Source organism: Centruroides sculpturatus, unplaced genomic scaffold, assembly GCF_000671375.1.
Source record: "Centruroides sculpturatus isolate CEXI.00-Female unplaced genomic scaffold, Cexi_2.0 scaffold199, whole genome shotgun sequence".
NCBI classification, from domain to species: domain Eukaryota; kingdom Metazoa; phylum Arthropoda; class Arachnida; order Scorpiones; family Buthidae; genus Centruroides; species Centruroides sculpturatus.
Window position 1 is genome coordinate 198,422 of NW_019384516.1, and position 15,216 is coordinate 213,637.

Sequence of the window (15,216 nt, forward strand, 5' to 3'; positions counted from 1 at the left end):
CCTAACAATTTCTGTTCCTTTTATGCTGTGTGATTTTTTCCCAGCATGCATCTACATTCATCCCGGTATTCAGATTTATTACATTTACATATGCTATGATACAAAAATGTTCTATTAATCGAATATTTAACACATAGACACTGGTAAACAGAACGTTATTGCTGTGTGTTCTTCTCTTAGGACAGCGCTGTCCAACTGGCGGCCCGCGGGCCGTATACGCCCGCCAAATAATTTTTACGGCCCACGAGTACATTTTACTATGAATAAATTTGTTACTAAATTATTATTATTGATAAAATTATTTTACTACCGTGTTTCCCCGAAAATAAGACAGTGTCTTATATTAATTTTTGCTCTGAAAAATGCGCTAGGTCTTATTTTCAGAGAATGTCTTATTTTTCCAGGAAGAAAAATTCACATTTATTATTGAACAAAAAAATTCCCAAGTCAAACTTAGACGAGAGTGACGTATATCCGGTGTGTCGAATTGTCGCCTTTTTATAGCGTCAACATCGGACTCGCTGACCAATTAGTGCTTACTGAACCGTAACACTATGCAAATGTCATGTGGTTTATCAATTTTCTTGGCCCCCGAAATGTTTGGTGAAGAAAATATGGCCCGCGGGCTATGATAAGTTGGACAGCGCTGTCTTAGGAAACACTTAAAATAGTTTACATCCATCGTTAATGTATCTATCTGTCGCCGTAAATCCTCTATTCCCATTCTTTAATTTTTAAAAATCTATATATATATAAACGAATGTATGTTTGTCTGTGTGTCCTTCATGCATTACTACACCATTTATCCGATTGCCATGGAAGTTGCTTAATATACTCCTGCGAAGTTTCTGGCATAGTACATTTATCCTACGATAGATGGCGCGCATGTATACGAGCATTTCTTCGTGAGCATTTCAGCACGGTTAGGAGTTGAAACTCGAAATTTGGTACTCAGTTAGGGTACATCACGAAAACGTACACTAAGAAGGGATATTTCGAAATCCCCCCGCGAAGTAAGGGACAGGTTTAAAGCTTCAACAATGAAGGTGTTAAGAGAAAGCAATGTGCAAGCTTTACAGGCGCAGATGCGGATTTTTGCGTTAAATCGAACATAATTTTAGACCCATCTAAAAATTTTCTAATTAGTCTGGAAACAGAAGAACCTAATTCTTGCATTCTGTGAAAACGAGTAGGATTGGCTGTAATGTAATAATCTTAATCTTCGCTATCGTTACTTTTTGCCCAATCAACGCTGGGCTTATCTGCTAGTTTCACTATAAGAGCCACCACCACAAACAAATTCAATGTTATTATCAGTACATAAACTATGATACTCTTCTAACTTCTTCAAATGTTGGTGAAATTTATAGTATTATGATTATACGTAGTAATTAACTCATTATATTTAGAAAATAACTTTTTCCATTCCATAATATAACATTTGATTTTATATTACATTATTTTCTCTTGATTTTTTAAGCAAGCAATCTTCAATAATTTTTTCTTCGTATATAAGGAACCAAGCAAGAATTCGCAAATAATATTAATACACCATTTTGGCAGATTATTAGGTTTCGTGTAATTTAGAGCTTATAGAATGAGTAAAACGCCTACCTGTTATCGCTCTGCTGTTTCAATCAGAAAATAATAAGTATAGTGATGCTTCTTAAGTAGAAGAACACAAAAAATTTATATTACTAAAACGAGTGACGACAATTTACACAAACCGCTCTTCGAAAACTCTGGAAAGCAAAGCCAAAACTTTCTCTCCCATTAATTATTGATTAAGTTATGCTGTTCATCCTAAGAAAGGATCTCCCCGATGTCGCAACACTGATATTGATTTTCATTATCTATTAATCGTTTCAATTTTATCATTTCCTAACTTCAGCATCACTGTAATTTAATTGCATCTCTTATACCTTATTACAGATATTCGGTTATCTATACCATTAACGATCATAGTGTGAGACTAAGCCTCGTTTACTTACTTAACTACAGCCTAACCTATTTCTTTAACAACCGTTTTATCGTTTAAATAACTTTTTTCACACCTAGGAGTAAATCGTTTAACACGTTCTCAGACAATAAAAGGACGCTTTCACATAACCTTCTGACCTATTGTTGCAAGTTTGTCAAATGAATATAGCAACAGACCGATTTTCGAGGCAGTCGTTCCTCTTCCGATGTTTTACCATCGTCACCTGACCCCCAGAAGCGATTAGTTCCAACTCATCACGTTCGCGCTGTGCCAAATTCTTGGATTTATTTCATCGACCTACAAACGTATTAAGTGCCTATCCTCTGGATTACTTCATCAGCAACCTGACTTGCTAAGTGCCTCATATTGCGATTATCGACGTCGCCGACTCGGACACTTGAACCAAGACCTCGTAACGATTCAACCGACCTCGAGGTAATTATCACCACACGAAAATTGTAAACTCTCTCTCGAACGCTTATTACACCCCTTCAATCGAACTTATCAACTTAGTGTAAAAGATGTATAGCAGTGTTTCTCAACGGGGCGATATCGCCCTATGTGGGCGTTTTTCCATGTTGAGGGGACGATTTGTAACAATTTATATTTTGGGGGGCGAAAAACAATTTTCTGCGCGATATAGTAAAATACTATATTAAGATTAATTCGATATTTTATTCGTTCTATCGTACAATAATTAAACAAATAACATTATACTAGTCACTAGTCTATTCAATGCAGTACGAATTTGGCGTTAGCCTTGGCCCTCGGCATAAGAATTTTGAAGTGAAGGGAGCGATACTACGTAACGGTTTTATTGAAGGATGCGACGATTCGTTAGAGGTTTAGAAACACTGATGTATAGCCTATCGTTACCCATTAAACTGTTGTTACGTTAACCTAGTCTCAGCGTGAGTCACTTCCGGGTCACTGTCTCTCACTCCATCTGCCCGATCGACTGCAAACGCGTCCGCTCACGTAAGGCCTACAAGCCAAACTGACCTGACAGGGTCGCAATAGCAAATAATTTTTCTAATAATTAACCACAAAAAACTTTCAGATGAATTTTACGTCATAAATCAAAAGTACTTTTTACCATTATATAAGTCATAAGTCATTTGTTTGCTAAATTACTTACATAATATTCATTCTCGTATGCTACGTTTTCTGTAAAATACAAGTAATTCGTAAAAATCATTTTAATCACCACAACTAATTTTCATTAAATAATCTGAAAGCCTGGAAAAAACTTGTGACTTCAACACTCTCACTATCCAGCCAGAAAGAAAAACCAACCAATAAAGTCAAAGGCAACAGTGTTGATCCAATAATAATCATGCTAAAGAATAAAAAATACACAAATAAATTGACTGCATTCCTATTGTCTGGTTCTCTGCTGCTCTCGTTACTAGCTACTGCTGTGTCCTGCTGAAACGTAAGTTTATTTGTTATTAGGGAAATTAATGCGAACTAATATATTTTTGACTTTCGAACATTGATTATTTCAAGAAATACGAGATACTTACACTTCTTACATCTTCTAAGTCTGTTTCACTGCTGCCCTCGTTACTAGCTGCTGCTGTGTTCTGCTGAAACGTAAGTTTATTTGTTATTAGGGAAATTAATGCGAACTAATATATTTNTCGGCCGAATAGTGAAAAATAGGCCGAATACCGAATAGTAACCGAATATTCGTTACATCACTAGTTTCAATCGGTAGCTGTTACGTACTTACATCTGCCGAACAATGAGTGACGTATGCGTTGGAACAAGAAGCAGCCGTCATTGGTCAGTTGCAGCTAAGCGATAGGCAGCGTAAATGAAAAACGCTACTACTAGGCCAAGGAAAAAGACAGGCCAGGGTGCGTTTTAGTCACGTGACTAACTTAGTGCTGGATACAGTCTCTTGTGTTGTATTTTTCGTTACACGTACTGTACTGTACGTTCGAATTCCATAAGGTTAATTTCATTTAAAAGAAAAAAAGTAACTAGAAGTTTTTCAGCAGTTTTGTTTTAGAAAATCCGTTGTTTTACTTCTTATGTTAACCACTTGATTGTATTTTGATTTTGATCCTTTTTAATTGAAATATCAACTAATCAGTTTGATATTTCTAATAGTCATTTTAGGCATTTTCTATTACTATACTTTCGAATATTTAATTTTACTAGTTTAGTAATTTAAATATTTTGTTTAAAACTTATTAAAAGTAAGGTAAAAGTTAATTATTTTAATGTATTGATATATATGTGTGGACCATAAATTCAAAAGTAAATTTAATTATAAAGTAATTTATTGGACTGTATACTGTTTTACAGGATATATAAAATTTTTCAAACTGCCAAGATGATGTAGTGTTATGACTATAAAACAAATTATAGAAGGTAAAAGAAAACTTTTTCTACTTTTCTCTACCAAAAGAGCCACTAAGGAGCATTTGATTCCGAAAAGTTCCCACTGATTTGGCAGGATTAAAAATTATTATACCAGTTATTAGAAAGTGAAAAGAAATTAAGATTTAAAAGCTTTGTAATTTTATCATATAAAGGAATATCATATGATAAATATAATTTTATCATATGATATTCAATTAAAAACAATATTACCTACTTTAAAACTTTAAAAATTCTGTTAATATAGACCCATTTTATACAATACTTCAGAATAAATTTTCCTTCCAAAATGTACCTGAATCAATGTTACCAATTTTAACATATCTTGCAGGATATACAGTGAAAAAAATTAATGAAAAAGAAATGTATAATTTGTCGGAATTGGCTTGAATCAAATAAAGAAATAGAAGTTTCATTTCCTAATGAATTAAATTTTTATTTTGATAGAGGAAAATTAGCTTTACGTACTAAATGTGCTACTACTGTATTCCAATTGCTTCCTCCTGGTTCACTTTGCAAACAATAATTAATAAATTTCAGGACATATTTTTAAGTACAGAACATCAGTTTTTTTTTTTGATTTTCTTTTTGAAACTGTGTCCTGTTTTATATTTGTGGCGTAATAAACACTAATATTGTGTTTTATTCTAAAGACACATGGCAAATTTTCCATCAAGTTCTTTATTAGTTGATCTTTGCATTTTTGTTTGATGAGTCTTGCCGTTTCTAGTTTCTGTAGATTTGTTGATTTTCTTTTTGAAACCGTGTCCTGTTTTATATTTGTGGCGTAATAAATACTAATATTGTGTTTTATTCTAAAGACACATGGCTAGAAACGGCAAGATTCATCAAACAAAAATGCAAAGATCAACTAATAAAGAACTTGATGGAAAATTTGCCATGTGTCTTTAGAATAAAACACAATATTAGTGTTTATTACGCCACAAAAAAACATCAGTTATCAATTGTGCATAAGATTAGTAATAATCAACTTAATATTTATCTCTATCATATAATGTTTTTGATGAATGTCTTTACATAATTACTTTGCAAATTTGACTAAAAAAGAAACTTTATAGTAAATGATAACATTTATTGAGATTACATATTTACTAATACAGTAGACCTACAGTACAATTTTATCAACGCAAGTGCTCAAGCTGCTGTCCATCATAATTTACGCAGCTTTGAAATCTATATTTCACGCTTTGACAAATATTTTTGCACAAATATCTGTGTGTACTAATTTCTTGCAATGCATCTCTGATGTAATTTTTCAACCATAATGAAGTTAAATATACAGTGGCGTAGCGTAGTGGGCGGCCCGCCCCGGGCGGCACTTTTTAGGGGGCGGCAAAATTTCACAATGAATAATAATAATATCTTGTAAAAATTTGAACCATTCTATTGTATATTTGCGTCGCGCCTAAGATAGTGCTATTATCCGGACAGTCCAGGAATCGACTCACTGTCCGAGTGAACTAGTAATTTCATCCGGGGATATCATGCGCAACCTGCTTGTACGATTCATTCGTATTCATATACACCTCCAATGTCCAATAGAGCTATTTTCAACAGGTCGCTGCGCTAGCACGGAATTTTTCATTGCTTATTCTGTGACGAAACTGAATTTTAGTCTTTTAAATTGAGATGCTTAAATAACGGGACGGCAAAAATTTCCCCCGCCCCGGGGCGGCTGACACCCATGCTACTCCGCTGTAAATATAGCCACTGTTATAGTATAACTCTATTCTACCTACTATCTACTTTTGTTTCACCCTGTATATTCAGGGACTTAATGAGTTTATTGTCAATTTATTCTAAATATTGGTACCAAACATTTTAAAATTTGAACAGTTTGTTTTAAAAAAGCAGAATGATATTTATCCCTAAGAATTTTTGCTTTGTATCTTTAAATTTTAAGTCTGTTTATTTCATATTTGAATTTAATGTGATTCATTTATATCAATATATGCTGTGGTATTTACAAATGAAACTGAATCAGTATGATGATGCATTTGACATAAAAACTTTAAATATTTTGATTTTATATTTATAAAACCTTTCAGAAAAAGAATATTACTAATTGTAATTGTATATTTTAAACAGAAATATTTTGTGTATACAAAATTATATATACAGTAGAACTTAAAAAGTTCTTGCATTAGAAGTTTTCCTACGTAAGATTTCAAATGCCCCAATTTTTTCCCATATGAAATATTCCCATTTAAGAAAATTTCTCTTATGTCGACAGAAATTCTTGTCTGACTGGAAAATACTCACTTGTTTTCCACTGCATCCTATTGAAAATCCAGCAACGAGTTGCTCAACTTTCCAAGCAACATTTTAAATTTTGATTGCGCCATCTGTTATCATATTTTTTTAAAACTTGTTATATTTTTAACTATTATAAAGTGGCAAAAAGCTTAATTTTGAGGGTAGGGATGAGTTTTATAAAAAAAAAAAAAATTGTAAATGCTAATAACGAGTAAAATCGTCATTAAGTCCGGCCCTACTGGAGATACACACAACTCCCATTATCTCCCCAACCCCTCGACTTTTAACCACCAAAATTTAATAGCATCAATCTCCCTAATAAACAAACCTCTCTGCAAAATTTCAGAAATTTTCAACAAAAAGCACAGGAGTTATTAAGCTTCAAACAGGGCGAAAAAAATTGTGCCCCCAACATCCACATATACAGAAATTACCCCCGAACTTTTTTGTATTTCTCGATGTTTCAAGGTGTTCTAAGTTCAAAAATTAAAACTTTTAGCCAGATTGCCTTACTTTTCCCCTGTATAATAGCCAGGAAAGTAAAAAATTTACACATTTAACAGCTTATAAACAAATTCAAAATTATTTCATGTGCCATTTTGCATGACTTTGGGCTACTTGAACATGGATTTTACAATTTTCTTTTATCATCTGTAACAAACAGCAAATTCTGAGGGCAATACTAATGTGTGTTATTCTGTAAGTCTTCAACAAATTTTAATACATATGCAATTTGTAGATCTTGGTTTTGTTCATGGGAATCATAAAACATATTTTTATTTTACATAACAAAATGGATGAAGCAGACTACATTAGACAAATATCTAAACAGATACTATATAAGCCTATTTCACTGTAATAATATAGCAGTTTGTTGTTAAATAAACATGACTCATTAAAGGAAGTTATATTTTCATTTCTACTTAAGAAATTTCCACATAAGATATTTTTTATGTTGGTTCCTTGAAAAAGTTCTTAACCAAGTTCTACTGTATATTAAAGTTCATAATATATTTATTATGAAATTTAAGAAAATTAGCAAAAATGAATGTTAAATCAAATAATAATTCATTAAAAGAAAAGTTTTAAAATTATAAAGACATTCACCAATAAATATTACTTAATTTAAAGTTATCAAATGACAAACAAATGAAAAAAAATAATTTATTAATAGCAATTAATATACAATATCTACCAACAAAATGCAATATTCTATACATCCCATCACAGTTTGTTTTAACTAAAAAAAGACTTCTGTAGATTATAATTTGATTAAGTTGTCCAAATTCTATATAAGTATATATTCTTTATAGAAGTTATTAAAAAATATTATACACAATCAAAACAACTAAGAACAAATTGCTGAATTTTCTACAGATTACTGAACTGCAAAACTTAAATAAAAAAAAAATAGAACTTAAACAACTAACAACTATATATACATTTATAAAGCTTAAAATTGAACATAAGTTAATAAGCATTAAATTCACGATCTATTGTGAATTATAGCAAGTATTTAAAAATAATAAGTGACACTTCAATAAAGTTGTATCTGATATAAATTTATATACTAAAGATATTTATTAATGGAAAATATAATTATAAATTTATATTTCTCATAATTTTTGCTTTTTAATTCACAGAATGTTATGACTAGTTTTCAGTCTATCACAAATATCTGAGATGGATTGAAAACTGATAGCAAGATAAAAAGATCAATAAATTTAACTTTGGATCTCTCAATATGGAGAAAATTCTAGTGTATATTAACACTACTGTAAAACTTTAAGATAGAAGCCAAATATACTGTACTTTGTTCACTTTATAATTATAATAAACATCTAAACTGACTAATAAAATATCATAGCTAAAACATAACTGGTTAAAATAATTCTTATTAATTTTGAAAAATTTTTTTGGCTATATAACTATTCCTATTTATAGTTTCATCAGAATCATGATCTCTATTTATTTCATATTATTTTTAAATAAAAACATTTCCTTTAAATTATACTATATCTATATCTATGATTCTAGCTCCACATAATCCTAGAAGTAAAAATTATTAAAAATCCAGATTATAGATTGATCCCAATATGGATGAATAAATTCCTTCAAAGTGCATCATCACAATTACAATAAATGAAGATCCCTTAATTAGAAAAATTTAAAGTTGCTGTATTTTTTAAAAATAATTATTATATTATATTTAGTCATTATTGTATTTAAATATTTGCTATAATTTTTGAATACCAGCCAATTATATAAGTACTTATTAATTCATCCTAATGTATTTAATAAATTGTATAAAATATTACATATCAATTACTATGCTGTAGAACAGAAGTTCCCAACTTATTTTTATCACAGAACCCTTTTCACCTTAGTAAAAATTATTGGAACCCCAACAATTTTTAATGGTTATAGATAAAACAGCAAATAGGAACACCAAAAACAATTTATTGACAAAAAAAAATTAATAATGGAAAACAAATATTATTACTTAATTCAAATTGGTCATTAATGTGAAGGGTTAAACTTCTTTTCTTTAAATATTTTAAACAGTGCTAGTTCCTGGATTTGTATCTTTGTATCCATCTTTTCAGTCTCCTTGTCACTAGAAACATTTGAAGTACCTGCTACATTTTCTTCAAAACTATTCTCTCAGACCATGCTCCTTGATTTTTTAATTTGGGATATACACAATACTGAATGCACTATAAATTAATATCATTCCCACTATATTTTTATATGAAAAATACTTAAAATATCACAAAACAATTGCAGTGCAAATAGGGATGTCCTGATACCACAAAAGTATTGATATGGTATCATGAGTAGTTTTAAAGTATCGACACCAGTATCAGTATTAGTATTGGTCTTAAAGAATCAATACTGGCCAGTATTAGCATTGGGTATCAAAACTGGATATTTTGACAGCTGTCGTGTTCAGTCTGTCATATTGCCTTCCAGTTGCTTTTACTGCTGAGAAGATACTGTACTCATTACAATGAATGCTGAGTGTGTTCAGAACAGCAATTAATATTTTGTTGCTTACGCGACAGAATTGAATTCTGGCTATCTGGTTCAGAAGTCAGTGTATCAGTCAGTACTTCAGTTTACATTTTTATATCTTATGTACATAAAAGCAACCCGAGATCCACAGCCCTGCTAATAGGATCAGTGAGTACTACTATATGTGGGACAGGAGTGATAAGAAATTGTTGGTGAAGAAGTAAGACAGTGAAAGTTCTTTATTGTGTTCTAATTTTACAAATGTCAGTGTAAACAAGTATATACAAATTGTAGCTCATTTAAACATTACTGATGGTCCCAAGTTGATTAACAAACAAAAGTATTGCATAATGTTTAACTAAATATTTATTTATAAATAGTAATCAGAACTCTCAGCATATACAGATTCTGGAAATGAAGTTTGACATAATACATTTATTGATTTTTGATCATCAGTATTTTTTTTATGCAAGTTTAACTAACCAAAAATAGTATAAAATTCCATTTCAGTCTCTGATTCAGTTGTAAAATCTGTTTTTGGTCAGGCCCTACCTGTCTGTAAAAAAATGTAATGATACCAGCAGTGGCACACTCAAGATTTAATCTTGGGGAGCTGAGCTAAACAGATAAAAAGATTTTAATGCAACTTCAATAAAATTCCAACGTTGTGAGACCACTAACTCATAAGTAATATAGAAATAGAAGACACCACATAATATACATAAAAAACTAAATTTTAATTATTAGGAAAAGATGTTTAGAAAATTTACTAATGTTTTCTTTTCTTTTATTTGGGGGTGCAAGGCCCATTGGCCTCTTCCTCTGCATGCGCTACTTGATACCAGATCTGACACCCAAAAGGAAGTATCAATACAAGTAGTAGCATGCCATCCATGGGAGCTGTAGAAGTGCCACTTTCCTTGTATTTTCTAAAATATAAATACATATTGTGCGATTATTTTCATGCTTACTTAAAATTAATATTTTATTACAAATTTCTGTACATGTAAAAAACAATGATAAGATTCCTATTGTACATTCAAATATAAATTTGTATATGCATATCTCCAATGAAAATGCTGTATTGTCGAATATGGCAGTGTTCCGTAACCTTTTTCTACTTGTTGCCCACCCGTGACTCAACATGGCACACCAAAATGTTATTCCCCTCAAAAACATATGATATGATACTATTAATAGAATTATGTAATGCCACTAACCTATTATTATTAATATGATACAGACATCAACACCTGTGAGCAAATTTATTTTACATTTAATTTCTTAGAATACATAAAAATGCGTGGCTTGTAATAAAGAATAAACAAACATCGTCTTATTTCATCAGTGCTGCAGCAGATAATGAAATACAAGCATAAGAAACAAAACAACTGCCTTCTCAAACTGCACTTTCAAAATAACTACACTTTACCAACCTTTAATATGCAGTCTATTTTATTAACGTAATCTAACGTTTTTAGTCAATTAATTGACCGAAAACGTGTGTAAAGTATAGTCACAGCAACTGTGATAAAAATATATAAATAAAACTTGAAATTAATAGAATATGTAAAAGTTCATGTCACACCTTTCACCTTGTGACAGCAAACCATGGAATACGGGACAACTTCCATGGCAAAAATATTCAAATTGTGTAAAGCAGCCAGATTACACACATTTGCACTTGCACTAACCTCACGTGGTTCAGCTCGTGGGTGCTACACACCAAAATATTGTATAACACTTCCAACAATTCCATCCATTAGCCACTCATAGGGAGCTATTTGACTAAGTGCATTGTTTTAAGATTTAAAAAGTATAGAATATTCAATGTTATTTTTATGTATGTTTTTTTTATAAAAGCTATATTTAATTACAATTTTCTTTTAATTATAATTATATTGACAGATTTTCAGACATAAAATCTTTAGAATTTTTATCACTTTTAGATGTTAATAATTTTAAATATTATGAAAAACAATTTTCCGAAGCAAGTTTTAATTCTTTAAATTAAGTAAATTTTATGGAAAATTTTTGATTTATCTAAATTACGTAGTGAATTGCAATATTTATATTCATGTCCAGACTATACTGGCAAGTCACTCTTACACATAAAACATTATAATTAATGACAAACTGAACAAAGATGTACTAAAAGAATTATATGGTTTAATATCATTAATTTTTATGGTACCATCTACCAGTGCGTCTGTTGAGTGCAGTTTTTCAACCATGAAGCGAATTGATACAGTGGCAAGGAACACTCAGTCAGAGGAAAGATTGTCACTAGCACTGCTTTCAACAGAAAAAGAGCTTTTCAATACTTTAATGGAATCAATGACAAGAAATTTTTATGATAAAGTAATTAATGACTTTGCAGAAAAAATTGTGAATAGAGTTAGTTTATAAAAAATAATAAAAACAGATTTTTATATCTTTGTTTCGTGTCATTATCTATTTTAGAATTAAAATAAATAAACTGTTTATTTTTGTCATTTCCAGTATTTGTTTAAAATATTTATGGAAACACAACTTCCCTATCATCAAATTCATGCCATACCACTGGATATCAGAGTAAGTATCGAGTATAAAAAGTACTTGGTAACAAAGAAAAGTATTGATACAGTATTGATATTGGCAGTATCAGGACATCTCTGAATGCAAAACTTAATAATCGTTGATTGATATGCCTGCTTATACACTATACAATTGTGCTATAACACACTACAGATGATAGGACATTAATTAATCTGTTGGCAACACGTGACGCTCATCTGATATGGGTGTCTTGTCACTAGTATTATAGCATGTACAGTACAGTACAGCATCAGGCATCTGATTGGCCACTCCTGTCATTAGACTCAATAGGCTTGTGCTGTAAATATTGATGAATTAAAGCATATTTAATGATTGTAATATTATTTATATGTTTGATATTTTTTTAAGGTTATTTTTTTTATGATTTTCTAGCTTTAGGTTCTGTTTTTATGGTTTTCATTATCATGTCAAACATTATATCATAGTTTGTTCCATTACCAATAAATTGGCCACCACTGTTTATAAAGCTATAAATAACTCTACCACATGTATAGGACATCATAACAAGACTTGATCTGCGACTAGAACAATTACACCTCACATCCCAAATCTGCATTGGCTCATTCATACATCACTAGACTCAGCAGATTTTATTGTGGAACCCTATGATTCTGCAGAACACAAGTTGGGAACCCCTGCTGTAAAGCAATTGATAGATTATTATTCATTTATATGAATCAAAAATAAATGCTTATTTTTACAATGATTATTTTCAACTTCATTTGTAGTAATTTTTAAATTTGGTTATGTTCAGATAAACTGAATTTTAAAATTTGTACTTCAGAATTTTATAAGCAAAGTTTAAAATTTTTAATATAATAAAAATCATTTACACTTACAAACTTTTAGTTTTACTTTTCTAATCTAAATATGTTCTATCACAATTTGCTAGAAAAAAAAATTGTTAATGGTAGTGACAACTCTTTTTGTCTAATCCGAGACAAAAATATGGTTTAGTTTTAATATTCCTTTGAAACAATGGGCATATCCTGAGATGATTTGATATACTGCTGTCTTCAAAGCACCATTCTTCTATAGGTGTAAATGAAGTACTAAAAAACCATCTCTAAAAAAAAAAGTTATCTTTTTTACATTGATTTTACCATAAAATACTTAAAACTTACCAAATGACAATAACAATAAAATTCAATATTATTATTTACCTTATTTGCAATCTTCCATGTATAATTTTCACCAATTTTATGTCTTTCCCACCTAAATACAACAATTCCTCTATCTTCTAATAATGAACAGCATACATCTCTTAGTAGAACTGAAGTTAATGCAAGATTTGAAAGACTAAAGCTATCTAAATATCTAGCTATTTGTTGTAATATCTGTAAAAATAATTACCATTTAATATATATTAAATATATTTAAATTAAATTAAACAATTAAAAATTTTTATCATACTCTAAATGGTAAATGTTGAATATTGATTGAGTTACTAAATTCAGATTGTGTCTTTTCTTTTATTACAGGTCCAACTTGATAACTGAAAACATAAAAAATTTAGTTAAAAACTTTATAATTCAATATAGTTTCTGAAAATTCCATTAAAATAGGTACCACAAACATCAACTATGAATATACTACTTATTTAAGGCATCTGAAAAACATTTATTTCAGAAACACTTTTGAAACCATCCTCAGCTACTCAATTAGATTAGTTACATATTCTGAATTTAAAATCTTTATCTGTGATAATATTCATAATAAGTGTTCCATTTTACAATATACTATACTCATAATTAAAATATAGTTTCTTATAGTTTTTAGTAAACTAATCAAGCATTAAAAAAATGTATAACAGAAATTATTGATTTTCAAACTAAATTGGTGCCATATACATAATAGTGATATAAATAAAATACAGGGTGGTCCTAAAGGCCACATGCAACTTTATACTTCAATAACTAAAGATGTACAAATGTTAAAACTGCATGGTAAATAATATTTGAGAACCTAACTTTTAAAGTTTTTACATAATAATTTTATCAATGTAAAACTAATCTATATATTAACTAAAAGAGAGTTTCAGCATTTCCAACTTAGTTTGAGTAAATGGCTGAGATTAAAAATTTGGTTCAGGCATCAAATTACACTCTTATCCTCTAAATCAATGATCTCCAAACTTTTTTGATTGTTTACCCCTAAAATGAAAATAATTATAAGCTATAGTTCCTATAATATAATATAACTGTTATTACATGTTCAAAATCTATTGTGTTTGGGTTTTCGAATGCATATTTAGACATGGAATTGGAAGGAATGTTGAGTCTAAATGAAACTCACTTGTCTGCAATAAAACTTTTCAAATAAATTAGAAAAATGTACATATAAAAATCTATGTTTATGGAATAAATTACAGTGGTACCTCAGGATATGAACGCCCCAGCATACGAAATTTTCAGGATACGACATGAAATTCGAACATATTTTTGCTCCACGATACGAACAAAAACTCACCATACGACGTTACATTAGTTCGCAGCGCCATTTTTTATTCACTTCTGTTCATTGGTCTCAGTCCGCATGTTTGCTTCGTCGTGGAAGGATATCGCTCGATGAAGGAAATCTTGAGGTATTATCAGAAAGTGACTGATTTTATTGAAAAGAAATATCCCGAAAAGGTTCACACTGGCCGTATTGCCGCTCGGAGTAATCGCATTTGCCTAAGTCATTTTATAAACATTTTAAAAAGTAGGCAAAGCCAAACCTCTTTGGATAGATATTTAACCAAGCCACCTCTATCCAGTGAAAGCGCTGGTGAAAGTGAAGGAAATAAAGCAAAAAGCAGTGAATAAAAATTAAAACAAAAAATATAAAACAACACTAATTTTTTTAATCTTTTCTAAGTTATTTTTAAGTTATTGTTACATTATGTTATGTAAGTTAAGTTTTAGTATCATTTCCCTTCTCCCTCTCTTCCGCCACCAGTTTACACCTCCACC

At 30.3% G+C, this 15,216-nt stretch overlaps 1 protein-coding gene and 1 long non-coding RNA gene across 4 annotated transcripts in view; both read right to left on the bottom strand.

The window, feature by feature from the left end:
• Nucleotides 1-3,070: 3,070 nt before the first annotated feature.
• Nucleotides 3,071-3,623, bottom strand: LOC111622569. The gene is made up of 2 exons (XR_002756295.1): nucleotides 3,508-3,623; nucleotides 3,071-3,409 (listed from the first exon to the last, which is right to left on the bottom strand). It is a non-coding gene; the product is annotated as an uncharacterized LOC111622569 (long non-coding RNA).
• Nucleotides 3,624-11,646: 8,023 nt separating this feature from the next.
• The window catches only part of LOC111622567 (F-box only protein 30-like), a 48,620-nt gene continuing 45,050 nt past the window's right edge, over nucleotides 11,647-15,216 (bottom strand). For 2 of the 3 annotated variants that reach the window (XM_023364976.1, XM_023364977.1), the window contains 3 exons: nucleotides 13,676-13,757; nucleotides 13,426-13,599; nucleotides 11,647-13,328 (listed from right to left, as the gene is read on the bottom strand). In XM_023364976.1, coding sequence (XP_023220744.1) covers nucleotides 13,167-13,328; nucleotides 13,426-13,599; nucleotides 13,676-13,757 — 418 coding nt within the window. In that variant the 3' untranslated portion in view covers nucleotides 11,647-13,166. Of the gene's footprint in view, nucleotides 13,346-13,425; nucleotides 13,600-13,675; nucleotides 13,758-15,216 lie in introns of all 3 variants that reach the window. The other variant, XM_023364978.1, reaches the window with a different exon arrangement.